Raw genomic sequence first — 17,847 nt, 5'->3', positions numbered from 1 at the left:
TTTGCTCAATAAATTTACCTCATTTTCTAGTTTTTACAATTAAACTAACGTCTAATAATTTCCCTGAAGACTGAAATTACAACATGGTGCCGAAACCCGGGAATCCCTTTGGATAATAGTTAGATTTAATTAAAATGAGTGAAATTTCCCGATGAAAACTTTATTGTTCCCGAAACGACCCGAAACGAAGAAAGACGAAAGGACTGAAATTACAAGGAACAATTAAGGTGATTGTGAAATTACGCTAGAAGAATCGACGACATGGCAGACGAAATAGACGACGATACTGGATTACGAATGATGAAACAAAAGAGAACCACTTTAAGACGAATGACCACAACGCTAATTAACAAGATAGAAAGAGAAGTAAATTCACCATCGACCACAGTTTCCAACATGAAGGTTCACTATGAACAGTTAAGTGCTAAAGAAAAACTGTTATTCGGATTAGACGAAGAAATTATAAACTTATCCGAAGACGAAGAAACCTTGAACCAGGAAATGGAAAATGCTGAAAATTACAGAGAAGGAATAGTAAGAGTAAAATGTTTATTGACTGAATTTATAGAAAGTAGAAGACTTCTTACACTTGATTATGCATCGATCAACCCTTCCGCAAATGGAAACGGTTCCGTTCATAGGCTACCTAAATTGGTTATTGAAAAATTTATGGGAGATCCAAGTCAGTGGAATGGATTTTGGTCTCAATTTGAAATGGCCATCCACAACACTGCAGAAGATGACGTCACTAAGTTTGGATACTTAAGGTCATACGTAGGAGGAGAAGCCGCAGGCTCAAGAGCTGGTTTCTCCTTAACCTCTGCTAATTATAAGAAAGCAATAGATAAACTCAAGACTAGATTTGGGAGAACAAGGAATATCAAGATGATGTTGAGAATTTATGACTCTGTTACTTAATTAATCATGTTGAGAATTTATGACTTTGTTATTTAATTAATCATGTTAAGAATTTATGACCTTGTTACTTTGTTACTTAATGATGTTGAGAATTTATGACTCTGTTACTTAATTAATGATGTTGAGAATTTATGACTCTGTTACTTAATTAATCATGTTGAGAATTTATGACTTTGTTACTTTGTTACTTAATTAATCATGTTAAGAATTTATGACCTTGTTACTTTGTTACCTAATTACTGATGTTGAGAATTTATGACTTTGTTACTTAATTGTTGATGCTGAGAATTTATGACTTTGTTACTTAATTATTGGTGTTGATAATTTGACTTTGTTACGTGGTTAAGCGTTGAGCGCTATTTATGAGGATCAGTTTGCTAACCTAATACGAAAAAAATATGAATATTAGTAAATATAAATTAAAATTCACGCAAATGCGCTGTTCTTTTCCATTGCTGCGATTCGAGAAGACAGTATAGATGACTGTATAGACACCTAGGCCCATGCATGCTTAAAGCCAGGTAGCCAGAGCTAGGTAATCTGGAGCCGTCCAAAAGGTCATGAGACAACGCGACGCCAGGGTTAAAAAGCCCTCGCATTGACGTCATTGGTTACCGTGAAGGTGCTAGCCACTTACATCGTTTGGCGCGAAAGTAAGAGCCACTAATAACGGGTTACAAACCAGCGTCACCAATGTTGACCGACATGATTGGTGCCTTACTTTAACAACATCAGAAAAAGGGGTTAAAAGAGGATGCGAGTTGCTTTCGAGACCACAGAAGAGAAGGTCCGAAGATACCGAGTCGGACGGAACAACAATCCAAGTGTCGGTTAATAGACTATGACTAAAGCAGTAGACTTTTACCGTGTGAACATAGCGGAGCGGAGTACTTAGAAAAGTTAATGGCAGAACGACCCAAGTTAAACTAACTAGGCTGGAACCTGGAATCACGGGAGACTGGTTCCCGAAAGCGTTCCGAAGTACCTCAGAACCAAAGGGAGACGAGAACAGGAGTCAGAACTGACGTCATAATGATGATAGCCAAGGCGATGGCCACGCCAACTATTATTATGTAACGACAGACAAGGACACCAACTGTAGACGTCCACCCCGTATGTCTGAGTCAAAAGGACGGATGTAGAGAACGATTTCAGAAGCCCTCCACCGATGTGTCGCGAAGTGATAAGTGCCTCACATTCTGATCATTAATTTCTTTGTCTCAATCGTATTAGTAGGGCGGCACCTGGCCATATTATTATAAATTGTTATTAATTAAGATACCCAGAAATTAAAGAGAACACTGGCTTGCTCAATTCCTTGTTTTCATTTGGTTAAAAAATATTAGTAACATATATTTAAAGTAGCATCCTTTACCTTAGCGGCGGTGCGCGTTCAGCACCAACGAGTAGAAAAGAGGGTTGCAAATTAATAAAGAAAGAGTTAAATAGCACTATGAGTTTATCTGTGTGTGTGCGTCCGTCCGTTGTTAAGTGCGCCACGTTAGCAGTTCGCCTTCTGTAGATATGTAAAGAAATCCTATAAAACCTTTATATTTGCTTTTGTCCTAATATAACATGATTATAGGGATTTTGTTTTTGTAATTTCGAAGAATTCACGTAGTTTTGTAACAATAAAGCTGTTTCATTTTGATATTCCAAAAACAATATTTATATTTTTATTTGAAATGGCTGTTACTTAAGCTATACTACAACTGTAGATGGCATAAACCTTAAAACCTTGCTTTAGAGATTAGAAAATAAAGCTAAGGCATATCCTACTTGGATGAAAAATGTCGTCTGCTTTACTGTATATGCGCTTTGCCTTCAATACTGCTTTAATAATTCGTAAATTTTAACATAAACAAGATGGCACCGGCCAGATTACACTTTTGCGCGGCCTCTAGTGACTAGAATTAGTATTACTATATTCATTATAAGATGACCCCGGCAAATTTATAATTTTCGGTTTTTTCCATTGTTTATAAAATAGCATTCCGATTATGAATAAAACCAATCTAGTTAGAATTTGGTTTACAGTTTAATTAAATAAGTGAATCGCGGCCGTTCCCAGGCGACGAATATCTCTTCACGAGATACGCTTTGCCAAATAACTGTAGCTTGTCAACATACCTCCGTGGCTCAGCTTGCTTAGTCAATAATCTGAGGAGAAAAGTGGGGATCCAAAGCGCAAAATATTTTCTTAAATAAAAAATTATATTGATGTTGCAGAGCAACCTAAGAGTTGTTCTTTGCAAATATCCGACCATGTACGCGAAAAAAGGGGGAAATGGGGATAGAAAAGGCGCCCAGCCTGCCAGCAAGGGTCGGAACAATACTTTCGCTAGCTCTAAAGAGCGCAAAAGAAAAAAGACAAATAATTCCATAATTAAGTTTTGAAGTAGTTCTCCTCTTGACTCGGAGAGGTAATATTTTGGTTTTCCCAACTTGTAATATTATGGGACAACAAACTAGTCAATATTCAGATATGGTAAGCATTGTTTATTTTAATATTAGTCATCGGATAATTTTGATATTTGTTTTAAAGAAATTATTTATTATACTTTTGATTTCATGGTTTATTTTAGTTTTAATGTTATGTTAAAATTAGTTTTTGGTGTTAAGGTTTGCTTATTTAGTTAGAGGGGAATATGGGCTTCAAAATAAGCCTTATTAGGACAAAATCAGACGATTTTTAAGGATGTTATGAATTTTTAAACATTTTTTGGATTTATAAATTAATTTTCAGAAAATATATATTTTTTTGGTTTTGGTAAATTATTTATAATCTCCATAATTATTGACTGATTTCGACCTTTTGGGTCTCAAAATATAGCTCTAGTTATCCTCTACCATAATATCTAAATTAATTTACACATAAATTAAATTTAAACGTCTAAAAAAAATTCTAGCAAAATTACTATGTTCCCGGGGATGTACTACACGCGTGTATTGCGGGTAAACCTTGTACAGGCGTTCTATGGGTTTTCCATTATAACGATTCCCCCTGTAAGTTAGCTTCTCCTAACCTAGAATAATTTCAATAAAAAAATTTAATTTCTTTAATATTAAATTAAAGTATAATTAATTTAAATTCAGATTCCACCGCTATCCACCAATGGTCAAGTGGCCGAATTTTTTTTAAACAACTCGTCGCCAACCCCGATCGCTTTAAAATCATTTAAAAGCGTTCCGGCTAGTCAACCTCGCTTACGTCACGACCACAAAGTCGATGACGTCATAGCTCAATCCATCGACAAAGTTTGCCAAGGGCCTTTATACAAAGAGGTCCTGTACGACAAAATCAACATGTCCGGCAACACATCGAATAAAGACGATAAAATTGTCTTGTCCACTTTACCACCGTTCAAGGACACACCTAAGTCCTCAGAGAACAGTATAATTGAAACCAGCCCCACCCCAAAGTACCGTTTAGTCCGCAGACCGGCCATGTGTCTCCGTTGCAAGCAAGACAAAGCTGCTAAGAAAACATCAACAACCAGTATTGGCATCAGTCCATTAAATGGTTCGGCTAACCAAGGATACGTCACCCCACCAAATCAGCAACTAGTCGTTACCCTACCTAAGACCAGTACCCCGAAAGGTCAGGGCAGACCTCATAGCTGCAGGATACAACCACCCAAATCAGTTCACTTCGCCAATTCAACTTTGGAACAAGAACCACGAAGTCCTCCAGTTTATAAACAACCTCCATTACCGCCATTACCTCTTAATTTAGACGATACGTCATCACCCAGTATGATGACGTCAGAACCGAGACCTCAACCACTCGGACGCGAAAGTCATTACGATTGTCAGGAAGTTTATGTCAAATTTCAACCACGACATGTAAACACCTATACACCTGAGAAGGTGCAAGTTAAAACTGACATTAACCGCGCCCTCGGTTGTGGTACAACAGCTAAAAAAGTACTTTTTGAAAATCCAACACCGGAATCTAGTCAAAGTATTGTTGCAACAACTAGAAACACCGCGGTACAAAATTTGCAACAAGATCAACAACAACAACAACAACAAGTTGTGTCTTCCGGGGAGATTTGTGTTTCTAGTCAAAAGAGCGATTATCAAAATGATGAAGACATTTTATTGGACAGTTATTTAACGGTTAATGTGGACAGTTCGATTAAGTATGATGCGTGCGTTCAGCAATGGTTAAAGGACATTAGAGTTTTAGCCGAGGCTGAGTGTTTGAACGTATTACAAGCCAAGACTCTAACCAAAGATCCCGGTATGTTGATGGCAGCTGCTGTTCGAAACTCACAAGGTAAGCTTGTTTTTAAATAGAGCTTTAAAATGGTAAAAACCGCGTCGAAATCGACGCATAAATAAGGAAGTTGGAAAATTTTCAAACTTTGTTTGTTGATAAGCGAAGTTTGAAATATTTGCAACTTTATTATTTCTGAACCGATTTGAACGCGGTTTTCACCATTCTAAAGGTCATCTTATTAATTATGACAATAGCGTCTTGTTATTAGAATTAAAGTTAATTAAGATTAATTTTAATTAATTAGATACGATAGCCGCCTTACAAAGGAGGTTAGAATTCGTATTGGAAGACTTTGAATTCGTAATCGAATCTCTATCATCGAAAAGATGGTTCGAGTTTTGCGAGTACGCCATGAATCTCATTAGTAACATTCTGGAAACGTTAAGGAATTACCATTGTTCCACGGACATTGAGATCGCCCATACCTCAAAGGTAATTAGCCTTAAATTTAATTTATTTCTTTAATTGAGACCAAAAACTAAAAATTAAGTATTTAACTTATATATTATAGACTGAAGTGTGTCTTAAACGCGCTTGCGAAGATCTTGAGGAATTTCTAAAGAGAAATTCGGACAAGTCCCAAACGGAGGAACGCAAATCCACAGTCAAACGCAACCTTCATTCGGTACTTAGAACCCTGAAGGAACTAATTGACCAATTCACCATCGAAGAGATGACGGTCATCGTTAAGTCAATAGAAGAAACATCCAGCGTTTACTGTCTTCAAATGGCCATGGCTGCCTTAGCCATGATTGGTCAAACGGGCGAAACCATGTGTCACCTCATAACCAAATCAGGAGGAATTAAATCTCTGTTGACCGTATGCTTGGAGAACAAATGGCGACCACTCAGAGCGGCGGCTCTGAGGATACTTACCATCATTTGTTGCGCCCCTGAAGCCATTCAACAACTGGAAAAAGCCGGAGGAATCCAAGTACTTTGTGATGTCCTCTGCGAAGCTAACTTAGAGGAAAGTCTACGTAGTGAAGCTGCTGGATTGTTAGCTCAAATCACAGCCCCTTGGATGGACTGCGAAAGCGAAACCCTTAAAGGACTAGTCGAAAACATGAACAATTTAATACGTGCACTAACGGGTAAGCCTCGGTTACTCTTTAACTTTGCAGCTAATTAACTATGAGACTTGTGTTAATTAAATTTGTTTATTTATTTATTTCAATTCAGATTTGGCACGAACAACACAATCAAGCGAGGTTCTCTTGCTAACAGCGGCGGCATTGGCTAATTTATCATTCCTCGACGCCAAGGCTTGCAGTTGTTTTCAAATTGACGGAACTCTTCAAGTACTTATTGGTGCTTGTACCCAAAACGCCTTGGGAGATTCCTTATTTATCAAAGATCAGGTAATGTCACGCTATTGATTAGGTAAACGAAAAACAATATTAAAACAAAACCAGGAACTAACAAAGTACGTTTTTGTTATTTCATTCTTTAGGTTGCGACAGTTTTGGCAAATATGGCCGCCATTGGCAGCTGCAAAACTTCCGTTATCGAAGCCGGTTCTCTCGTACTATTGTTATCGTTTTTGCAAGTCAGACCCTTGAAATCAATGAATGACGCGGAATTAGCGGCTTGCGAAAGAGTACAACAAAAATCAGCCATCGCCTTATCGAGATTATGCGGCGATTTGAAAACGGCTACATCTGTCGCTCAAATGCATGGTAAGCCTTGGTTTTTTATATTTGTTAAGCCTAATGTTTCCTCACGCGAAGATGATGCTTATATTTGGCGCCTAAAAAAGCGGTGTGGAACATAAACCGAAACGTTTCTTAAGCCTAATTTTTACTCACGTGCCGGGTTGAAGTTTATATTTGGCGCCAAAAAAAGCGGTGCTGAACATAAACTGAAACTTTTCTTAACCCTAATTTTTATTCACGTGCGCGTTAAAATTTATATTTGGCGCCTAAATAAGCGGTACTGAACATAAACCGAAACTTTTTATGCCTAACTAGAAATTCTTTAAACTTAAGCCTTGGTTTCTTTTTGTTTTTCTTAACAGGAGTTAAAAGATTGGTTAAATTATGCAAAGATGGCTACGAAAGAAATAACAGCGATTCAGTTTTAGTCGCGGCTCTGGCAACTTTACGTAAAATCGCCACTGTTTGTGGAAATTCCGAATTTAAAGCTTTGAATGCTGAGGAATTAGTTGAGCCTAAATTATGGGACTCGTTTTTAATTTATTGTTCCAAACAAGAAAGCTACGTTTAAATTCCCATTACCTTAAGGTAAATTAAATTAAATTATAATAAAGTGATGTTTTAGAATTTATCTGTATATTATCAACTATCCCCCCGAAAACAAAATGGCGGTCAGGAAAATGTATTTAATGTGAAGTCGAGTCATTCGTATTTAAAGAATTTTTATATAATAAATTAAGAATTTTAATTAATTGTTTATTTTCAAATTGGCTTATGTTGTTGTAGGCCTTTTTTCCTTATTTCTTTGGTCTCATTTCAAAGCTGAATGCTAGATCTTACTCCCCTCATCCACATTTGATCTTATTATTTATTAATAATTGAAATACAAACACCGTAGCTTCATAGTAAATAACTTTATTTCCCATTTAGGCCAAAAAATTACATTTTTTATAGCAGAACAGAATCCCAACAGAATCAGCAGAATAAAAAAAAACTTAGGCGAAACTTCTGCCGGACTCACGACGGAAAAATTGCTTCAGACCTATGAAACTAAAACAAAAAATTCTCCAATATCATCCCTACAAAATGAAAAAAAACCTGATTATCTCGGCCCCCTTATACATACAATTTTCATGAAAATATTCCAAAATATTCTACTCAATATCAAGAATCGAATGAACCATGTCTCACCTCTGGAAAATGTCTGGTTCATGAGTTAATTACTTAATTAAATTATCACAAAGGGGGAGAAATATTTCCCAGACCAAAGTGTCTCTTGCGAATTCTTCCCTGGGACCCGAATCTCTAAGCTTTTTTCACCCAATCTCTTCCTTCCACCCACCCAGGTCGCGGGAAAATCAGTTTGCGCGGGAATCTCAAATTCAAACAAGCTATGACGTAAAACACGTCACTACCTTTATTACCTTAAAAAAGCGTCTCTAGCCGCTCTAGCGATAATACTGGTCGAAGTATAAACTCCAGAAAAACATTCAGAATGAGCCGCCATAGAGACTATAAACCCCAGAAAAACATTCAGAATGAGCCGCCATAGAGACTATAAACCCCAAGGAGTGGCAGGTCCCCCGCTCTACAAGCGCAAATAATGATGTTGCTCCTAAATTGGTACATGAGAGCTTCCGGCCCGTTTACCAGGAAAAAAGGGGCAACAAGTTGAGGCATTCCTTCCACTCCTTGGGGTTTATAGTCTCTATGGAGCCGCGTGCATAGGCGTTACATAATCTCGTAGGCGTTGCTCCGGTTACTCACTTACTCCATGGAGCACATCCGTGCTTACTCAGTCACTGGGCACGTGTCCTATAAGAAAATTTTCTTATTTGCGGCCCTCAGTACTACCAAAGAACAGTCTGGGAAATAGCACACTTCCTCTGGTCCAAAACCAGTTTATTAATTGCTTGGACTAGTTTTTTAATTCAAAAAGTGGGGGTTACTGGTCCTCGGGACCAGTTTATTAATTGCAAATCTATAAGAGAACAAAGCCAGGGACCAGTCCGGAGACCAGTTTATTATTTCGGACCCTAGGGTGGTCACTGGTCCCAAGGACTAGTTTAAAAAATATCCTTATTTCCCAGACTGCCAAAGAAGTACTACCCTCTGGTCTGGAACGCACCGTAGCAGACGTCAGTGGAGGCCATCTTATAGTATTCTAATGTCTATGTACAGCCCCTAACCGTAAAAAAACCACTACGAAATAATTAAAAAAAAACCAAATGTCAATTTCAAAATTTCAGAGGGAACTTTCTTCGGAAAGTCATGTTAAATTGTTTGGTAGTTGCTTCCTGGACCTGAAGTCTGACGCTTCTAGGTTGAATATCATTTTACTAAAGCTAATTAGTTAGTTTAATTTTATAATGTTTGTATTTTAATGTTCAGGTTTATCAGTTTTTTAAACCGGGACGGTAATTTGAAGTAATAGTAGTTAAGTTTTTGTACTTAACAAGCGCCTTGTGATACTAGGTAAGCAATAAGCTTTTCTGATCCTGTTTATATATTAACTTTAATTAATTAATTTAAATTAGTTGCTATATTATAAATAAATTGGGCCTTGATTATTACCATTTAAACTTATTGACCGACCCTTGTGTACTATTTTAGTGGTAAAACAAATTCAACAATGCTTGGCAAACTCAAATCAACAACCACTCGAGTCTCTCCTCGTGCCAATTCTGGTATTGTTTCAATTAATTTTTTACGCGAATCTATCTGGCATGTTAATCTGATTTAAAAATAGGCCCATTTTATTTAAACTACGCCCTTTTTATTTAAATAGAAGCCACCACAGCTGCACTGGAGAAAGTTATTCCAGTAACAGTTGTGGTACGTTCACGTCCTCTTGTGCGAAGGGAAACCTATGGAGGAGCCAAAATTGTGGTGCAGTTTTCAAAGGCACAAAATCAAGTTTCCCTTCCCGGTCTCAATAAATGTTTCACATACGATTAAATTTTAAATATAAAATTAAATTTTAATTGTGTTTGTTAAATTTTAAATTTTAAATTAAATTTTAAATTTTAAATTAAATTTTAAATTTCAAATTAAATTTCAAATTAAATTTTAAATTAAATTTTAAATTTTAAATTAAATTTTAAATTTTAAATTAAATTTTAAATTTTAAATTAAATTTTAAATTTTAAATTAAATTTTAAATTTTAAATTAAATTTTAAATTTTAAATTAAATTTTAAATTTTAAATTAAATTTTAAATTTTAAATTAAATTTTAAATTTTAAATTAAATTTTAAATTTTAAATTAAATTTTAAATTTTAAATTAAATTTTAAATTTTAAATTAAATTTTAAATTTTAACTTATAATAAAAATTATAATTAATGCCAACATCGTTTTTAGGCGGAAGAAATTAAGTGTCTAATTAAACATGAGAACGGTGTGATAGCTTCATCATGCAGCCATGCTCAACGATATGAAATCTTTAAAGGGAGCTGTGATCTTATTTTAAATTTTAAATTAAATTTTAAATTTTAAATTTTAAATTGAATTTTAAATTTTAAATTAAATTTTAATTGTGTTTGTTATTAAGCCGTTCACCATGGATTAAATTTTAAATTAAATTTTAAATTTTAAATTAAATTAAATAGTAACCAGAAAGGCATAATTCCACGGGTGTTAGCGGATATTTTCAAATTAACTGTATCGACGACTGAAACTCAATTAGAGTTTCATTCTCATTTTAAATTAAATTTTAAATTTTAAGTTTTAAATTAATTAATTGTTTGAGGCTAATCAGTAAATTATTAACAAAATGACGGTCAGCAAAATGTATTCAAAGAATTTTTAAATTTTAAATTTTAAATTTTAAATTTTAAGTTTTAATTTAATTAATTGTTTGAGGCTAATCAGTAAATTATTAACAAAATGGCGGTCAGCAAAATGTATTTTAAGAATTTTTATATAATAAATGAAGAATTTTAAATAATTATATTTATTTTCAAATTGGCTTATGTTGCATGGATTAACTAACGCTAGGGATTGTTCACTAACCGTGTTTCCCATGTATTTCTATCGCCAACTTCATGTTCCGAATTATTCCTTGATTCTCCTCTTCATTCCCCCAATTTATTGGACCAAAACTGATGTAGATATAGCGCCATCTCTACGCAAAATAAATCGTTTTTGCGGATTTTAAAGATGGCGGCGCCCAATTTTAGGTGGGATTTTAATTTTGACGTCGTAGGACACGGTGATATTTGGTCCAATTTTATTCTAACTTCCGGTTAGGGATAGTAGCCATTGAGTTCAGAACATATATCCTTCATAATACATATAGTAGCCACTCAATGATAGTAGCTGCTGCTAGGGGGTGTTTGAAACACGCATACTTAATCTTTATGAGGGAACGAACAATCCCTAGCGTTAGCAGAAGGGGATAATAGAAGAAGGATGACACTCTGTATCCTCCCTATGCTTTAGTTATGTAACGTCATTCTTCCCAGGCTCACCCTTTAAGTTTGCTTTCCTGCTCATCAAACTACAAATGGGCATCGCACCGTAATGTGAATTCGATAGTTGTTTGGCACTAAATCCCCAGCAATCATCCCACAAACCTCGTCTTGACGTGGGACAAAATGCACGAGCGCGTCTTGCCAAATATTTAAGCGCTAATAGAGTAATGATGAGGGAACTATTTATCGCGTATGTGATTCGGTTTAGTAACCTTGCTCTAAATGTTCCGATGTTGGGAAGAGTGACGTTACACTCACCCAGCTTTGTGGTACACTTCTCTCGAAGAGAAGTATTATATACTTCTGGCGTTAGTTAATCCATGTATGTTGTAAGGAAGGGAAGAAGGTTTTTTTTCAAACTCATTTCTGGTCCGATTTTAATTTTTTTGGTCTCATTTCAAAGCTGAATGCGAGATCTAAAATAGAAAAATCTAATAAAGAAAAATGTGTGAATACAAATTTCAATATTCCTGTTTGGAATAACGCAATAGGTGAAAATTCAGATTAAAATATTCCTGTGTGGAATAAATAAATCTCATTGGGCCTGCTCACAAATTACGTTAGAAGAACAGGGTTTCATCAAAAGTGTATAGATATAAACAAAAAGTACACTTCATTAACCATTCCCTTCCATTGACTGTAGACTACATGTAAACTGAGAAGCAAACTGCAATCCGCTTAACCGATTACATGAACTAACCAATCAGGGAAATTATAGAAAGTAGTAGATGATGCTGGCTATCCTAACGTTCATTTTTGGTACTAGAGCTAGCATCTGCTACTTTATGAGCCTATTCACGGCTTGTTCCCTGTGCAGAGGGGGTCAACACTATTCTGAGATAAAGGAGGACTCCTCATATTACATGGCACGAGCAAGTTTCAACGAAGTGTACTTTTTGTTTCTATTTCTATGTACTTTGGGTTTTATCAATGAATACATTTCCATTGAGTTTTACTAATACAATTTCCACTATGTTCACATTATTTAGAGGGAAATAGACGAGATAGATTTAAAGTAGCGAAATTCTAGTATACAAAAGGGGTCAATTCTGTTCGTTACGTAATTAAGGGGGAGAACTCTCCCGATTGTTACTTTTTGATTCGGGGAAGGGGAGGGGAGGGGAGTGTTAATGTAAATTTGCTATTAAAATGTTTCAGGTCCGTTTTTTGATTTCCTGGCGATACCTACTTTGAGTCCTGTATCATTTAACGTTGTTGTTGTCTATCAAGTTCTGTTGTCTAGGTGTATGTGTATGTCAAGATTTTGAAATAATTGACAATTTCTGATCAAGGGTTAAAGGATTAAAAAAGGACAAATTGCGTTTAATTGTCACATTTCTTACTGCTTTAGTCAATGTGTTTACAATGTTGAAGCATTCGACTCGCGGGAGAGTTCGAATGACGCAAGTAACATAGTTTCTTGTTCTTCACATATATTCAAGAAGCTCGTTTGCGCAAACTGAAATGCAAACCTGCTCCAAAAAAACGTTCGCTGCCATTTCCCAAACGATCCTGTTTAGTAAGTCTTGGTGGAAAACTGAGCTTCGGGCAAAGTCACTGGATGTGTGGCATGAAGTGACGTTCGCTGCCATTTCCCAAACGATCCCGTTTGGTAAGTCTCGGTGGAAAACTGAGCTTCGGGCAAAGTCACTAGATGTGTGGCATGATGTGACGTTCGCTGCCATTTCCCAAACGATCCCGTTTAGTAAGTCTTGGTGGAAAACTGAGCTTCGGGCAAAGTCACTGGATGTGTAGAGCAAAGTAACGTTAACTTCCGTTTCCCAAACGATTTGCTTTCTTGAAGGGAAATTGTCAGATTTTCGAACACATAATTATCAAATAGAAGCAACATTGGTGTAATTGTAAAATCTGCTAGGTATTTTGTCTTCATGAATGAGTGTCAATTCTGGAATATTTCCATGATACATCGACTTTTGCAGTAAATTACTTGTGACTCCCTTATACGATATGACAGTGTCTTTAATCCGTTAATGCAGGGTCAGAAATTCGTAATTATTTCAAGCCCAACACTCACACTATAGAGAACAGTACTTATCAGACAGCAACAATAATCAGGGATTTATAATAAACAAACTTTATTATTGGTTTCTTTAAAATATGCGTTTTAGTTACGTAATTACAACTTAGTTATACAATTTTCGATGTTGGAAATTTGTCTTAGTTATTGTATTATTGATACTAAAAAATATGACTTTGTTACTTAATTACTAATGTTGAGAATTTATGACTCTGTTACTTAATTATTGATGTTGAGAATTTGACTCTGTTACTTAATTATTGATGTTGAGAATTTGACTCTGTAATATACGTCACCATCGTCAGTCCGCCATATTGGAATTTATTTTACATACGAAGACTTATTAGGCCTAATTTTATAAGAAAAGGTATAATTTATTTTGTAAAATTATTCTTAACAGTCTGGAAATGATTTTATTATATTTTAGTTGCGCAAAAGTGTCCAAGGCTTAGGTACCATATGTCACCATCGTAAGTCCGCCATATTGGAATTTATTTTACATACAAAGACTTATTAGGCCTAATTTTATTAGAAAAGGTATAATTTATTTAGTAAAATTATTCTGAACAGCCTGGAAATGATTTTAATAAATTTTAATTACGCAAAACTATCCAAGGCTTAGGTACCATACGTCACCATCGTCACGTCACGTGTTTGTCCGCCATATTGGAATTGTAGCCCATTTTTACTCCGGGAATACCTGTAGACCAGTCGCTCTAAATTCCACTCCTCGTTTAAGCCTTGGCATATAAAAAGGTAAATACAATTTAATTTTATAATGAATTTATTATCTCTATTAGTTATTAGGTGAATACATAATTCAGGTATAAAGTGTATTTACAAATTACATTTAATTAATATCACAGACCATTTGAAATTAAAACGGTAAAACTTAAAAATTGGAGAAAAACGGGCCTTGGCTTTTAGATCTAGATCATAGAAGAAAGAAATTCTTTTAAAGTTAATTCATGAGCAAGATTATTTAATTTTTTGATCAGATTATTTAAATTTTACTTTTTATTTATTTTTTGAATCTTTAATCGCACAAAAGGCACTGATTTTCTTTTAATTTAATTTTATGGAATTTCCTTCTAAAAACAATATATCTAAATTTTTATATTTTTTTAAAAATTTACGGGAAGTTTTAATTGGTTAGTTTCTTTTAATATTTATCAGCTATAAAAATTAGAAAAGTAATAATATTTAGATCTTAATATTAATATTAATAGTTATTAATAATTATAAAAATAAAGAAAGGTATTTTAATTATTATTTAGCATTTTTTTGTTTTTTTCATAATGTTATTTACATTTTCACATTCCTTAATTATTTTTATTTATTTTTACATAAAAATAATTCTAAATTACACTGGGAAAGATTAAGTATTTTAAGTTATAGTGCAATTTGAGCTAAATACTTAAAGTTTTGGTTTAATCTTCGGAATAAGTAGAGTTATTTTTCTACAGATTTGGGAACAGTAACTTATTAGAGAATGATTGATTAGTTAGTTCATCTATATCATTATTTTTATTTAGATATTTAATTTTTATTGTTCAAATTGTAATGTTCATATTTTTTTTATTAAATGCAGATTTTCTTGATGTTGATATTAATTTTTAAACTTATTTATAATTATACTAAAATTTAGTAAATTTTTACAGAAAATTCATTTCTTCAATTAAGTTCAACATTCATTTTTCAAGTTCAATATTGTCGAGTTCATTTCTTATAATTGGTAAGTCATTTTGAACTATTTTTATGGATTTAATTAACTGGCCTTTATTTAAATATACCCTAAATACCAATTATTTTATTGGAAGACATTTTTGAAACCACGCGGTTCAATTTGACCTTGATCCTTTCCCCCAATTTCCCTGGAATCCACCTCTGATTGGCTATAGGCCTGACCTTGAGATCCTTTGAAACTAGTCTCCCATTGGCTGAGCCCGTTTTCAAACCATAACGAATTTAAAATTTAAAAACAACTTACGTAACCTAGAAGTTAAATTTGAATTATAATAGCCCCAAAAATTTGTAAATATTACAATATCGGGTTTAAATCTCGGACTGAAATGTAATTGGACAAAATATTTGACCTCGAGGCTGGCGTCTCTCTCTCGTGATTGGCTACTTTTTACTTTGTCACTATAGACCCTTAATACTTCCGACACAAAGTTTAACGCGACAAAAATAAGTTAGTACGTGACCTTAGGGTTAAAAATAAACCCTAAATCAATCATTGAACTGTCATAAACTCTTTTCGTTCAACATTTTCAAATTGGTATTGTTCCCCAATCACGAGAGACGACAAACATTAAGTTGAATTTCGTGTTTCGGGTACATTCAGGAAATGAGTTGGTTTATCAATGTTAGCTAGGGTTTTGAGATAACATTGCGCCGAATTATAATTTTCTTTTGATATCTCGAAATTTGGGGCTATAGCTATAAAACAAAAAGGAACCCCCCCCCCAAAAAGTGCGCGGCCCCCCACTTAGATAAGGCAAGAAGTGCTCTAGGAAATCATTCATCAAACCAATATCGATTTCTACTCAGAGATTGAAAGATCAATCTAACATTGTCCTATTGTACCTGGAATCAAGCTATGATTTCCACCTTTAATAGCGCTAACAGTTAATCTTGAAGTTTGGCTTAAGTATCTTAGATTTTGCTTGCTTATCTGAATGCGTAGATGTCGCAACTGACGTTTCTGACAATTGCACTTTCGAATGTTATGTACTGTAATAATATGCAAGTCAGTAATAATGTTAAGTGTGTATAGATTGTGTGTAAGTACTTGTAAGTGTTGCCAGTAATTTGTGACGTGTGTAAAATTCAATTGCTATCTAACAGACTGAATTAAGTTTGTAGTACGTTCTGTAATTCGATTCAGGACTGTATCATTCAGTTAATTCCAAACCTAATAATGAATTCAGGAGATGCTCTAATAACAAATTATTGGCAACACTGTTAAAGTTAAGAAACTGGGGTGGGGCAATGAATTAGTTTCCCTTGCCCCCCTTTAGTGCACACAATCTAGGCCTATGTCCTGTGAATCTGTAATTCGATTCAGTACTGTATCATTCAGTTCCAAACCTAATAATGAATTCAGGAGATGCTCTAATAACAAATTACTGGCAACACTGTTAAAGTTAAGAAACTTGGGGGGCACTTAACTAGTTTCTCAAGCCCCCCCCCCCTTTAACGCACACAATCTAGGCCTATATTCTGCCAACAGCGACTTACGACATCTTTGCACTGAATTTAACTAGCCTTAACAAGAGCAAGTTGTAGGTAGGTTAGATTAATTTTTGCATTTTTCATTTTTGTTCAATATTAAGTCTGAGAAATATATAAAGGAAACGAAAAAAAATTAATTGAAATGTCATATTAAGACCGTATCGACCTTTTAGAAGGCGCTTAGGGGATGGGGGGGGGAGTTCAATTCAGGCCCAAAACCTTTCCCCGCCAAAACTTAAGACTAATTACTTTATAGACGTATATTGATATATGCCGTTATAACTTCACATCTCGTACCGTGGCACGCTATACATCAATCTTTTTTCGTATAGAACCCCCCCCCCACTGCCTCCCTCCCCCTTTTTGTGCTAACTGACAATTTGGGTCCCTCCTTAGGGGGTGGGGCCACCCTTTTACAAAATATTGGCTTCTTGTAAGTTGTAAAAGTACTAAAGTGTGTGAATTTAGGCCATATACCAAGCTAGTAACACACGAGTTTTCTAGCCAATTTCAACTCAGACGCCATAGAAGTAATAATATCTGCGGCGACAAATTAACTTGAGTAAGGTTTAATATAGCGAAAACAGGTTTTCTATGGGAGTTGTTTTTCAGGTTAAGCTGGCGTTGTTTTATATATTTCTTGATCAAACGACAAATTAACTTGAATATAATTTAATATCAGAAAAATAGGTTTTCTATAAGAGTTTCTTGTCATGTTACGTTGACTTTACACTATATTTGTTTTCCTTGATTCAACGACAAATTAACTTGAATATAATTTAATATGAGAAAAATAGGTTTTCTATAAGGGTTTCTTGTCATGTTAAGTTGACGTTATACTATATTTCTTTCCCCTGATTTAACGACAAATTAACTTGAATATAATTTAAAATAAGTAAAAATGGGGGTATATATACATAGGTATTTCTGAATTTACCGTCATGTTAAACTGTCATTGAGTTTTTTTTTATTCATTTTTCGAATTTTAATGTATATATTGATTAAGTGTCAAATTCATCAAAAAGTTTTTATATTATTAATGCAATTAAGTACCCCATAATCGGAAATATATACTTCAAACTGGAATTAAATTTTTGACGTTTCCGGAACCTGTTTTTAGTGAAATTTATTTCAAAATCAATTCTGTCAATATTTGAAAAACCAAAAAAAAAAATAAAAAATAATAAAAAATGAGACCGAGGCTTAGCGTCAGAAAATTCGTTTCCAATTATAATTATAAA

At 34.4% G+C, this 17,847-nt stretch overlaps 1 protein-coding gene and 2 long non-coding RNA genes across 4 annotated transcripts in view; all 3 read left to right on the top strand.

Moving 5' to 3' along the window:
• Positions 1 to 3,373: 3,373 nt before the first annotated feature.
• LOC149615346 (protein inscuteable homolog) lies at positions 3,374 to 7,466 on the top strand. Its single transcript, XM_089856532.1, has 7 exons — positions 3,374 to 3,406; positions 4,015 to 5,200; positions 5,448 to 5,635; positions 5,715 to 6,297; positions 6,386 to 6,564; positions 6,657 to 6,882; positions 7,221 to 7,466. The coding sequence occupies exons 1-7, from the start codon at positions 3,374 to 3,376 to the stop codon at positions 7,427 to 7,429; spliced, it is 2,604 nt and encodes an 867-aa protein (XP_089712658.1). The 3' UTR covers positions 7,430 to 7,466.
• Positions 7,467 to 8,612: 1,146 nt separating this feature from the next.
• LOC149615345 (uncharacterized) lies at positions 8,613 to 11,240 on the top strand. 2 transcript variants are annotated; one of them, XR_016375850.1, is made up of 5 exons: positions 8,613 to 9,181; positions 9,250 to 9,333; positions 9,472 to 9,545; positions 9,647 to 9,846; positions 10,220 to 11,240. It is a non-coding gene; the product is annotated as an uncharacterized LOC149615345 (long non-coding RNA). The 2 variants fall into 2 exon arrangements; XR_016375849.1 differs by having other exon boundaries at positions 8,613 to 9,333.
• A 2,863-nt stretch (positions 11,241 to 14,103) lies between these two features.
• Positions 14,104 to 17,847, top strand: part of LOC149615343 (uncharacterized) — a 40,459-nt gene continuing 36,715 nt past the window's right edge. Inside the window, exons 1-2 of the long non-coding RNA XR_016375797.1 lie at positions 14,104 to 14,125; positions 15,031 to 15,104. This is a non-coding gene — a long non-coding RNA (uncharacterized LOC149615343). The remainder of the gene's footprint in view (positions 14,126 to 15,030; positions 15,105 to 17,847) is intronic.

This window comes from Phalangium opilio, unplaced genomic scaffold (genome assembly GCF_054372755.1).
Source record: "Phalangium opilio isolate 3A_F unplaced genomic scaffold, DU_Popi_V2 ptg000217l_1, whole genome shotgun sequence".
NCBI classification, from domain to species: domain Eukaryota; kingdom Metazoa; phylum Arthropoda; class Arachnida; order Opiliones; family Phalangiidae; genus Phalangium; species Phalangium opilio.
Note: the sequence above shows the minus strand (reverse complement) of the source record. Positions and strands in the feature narration are given on the sequence as shown.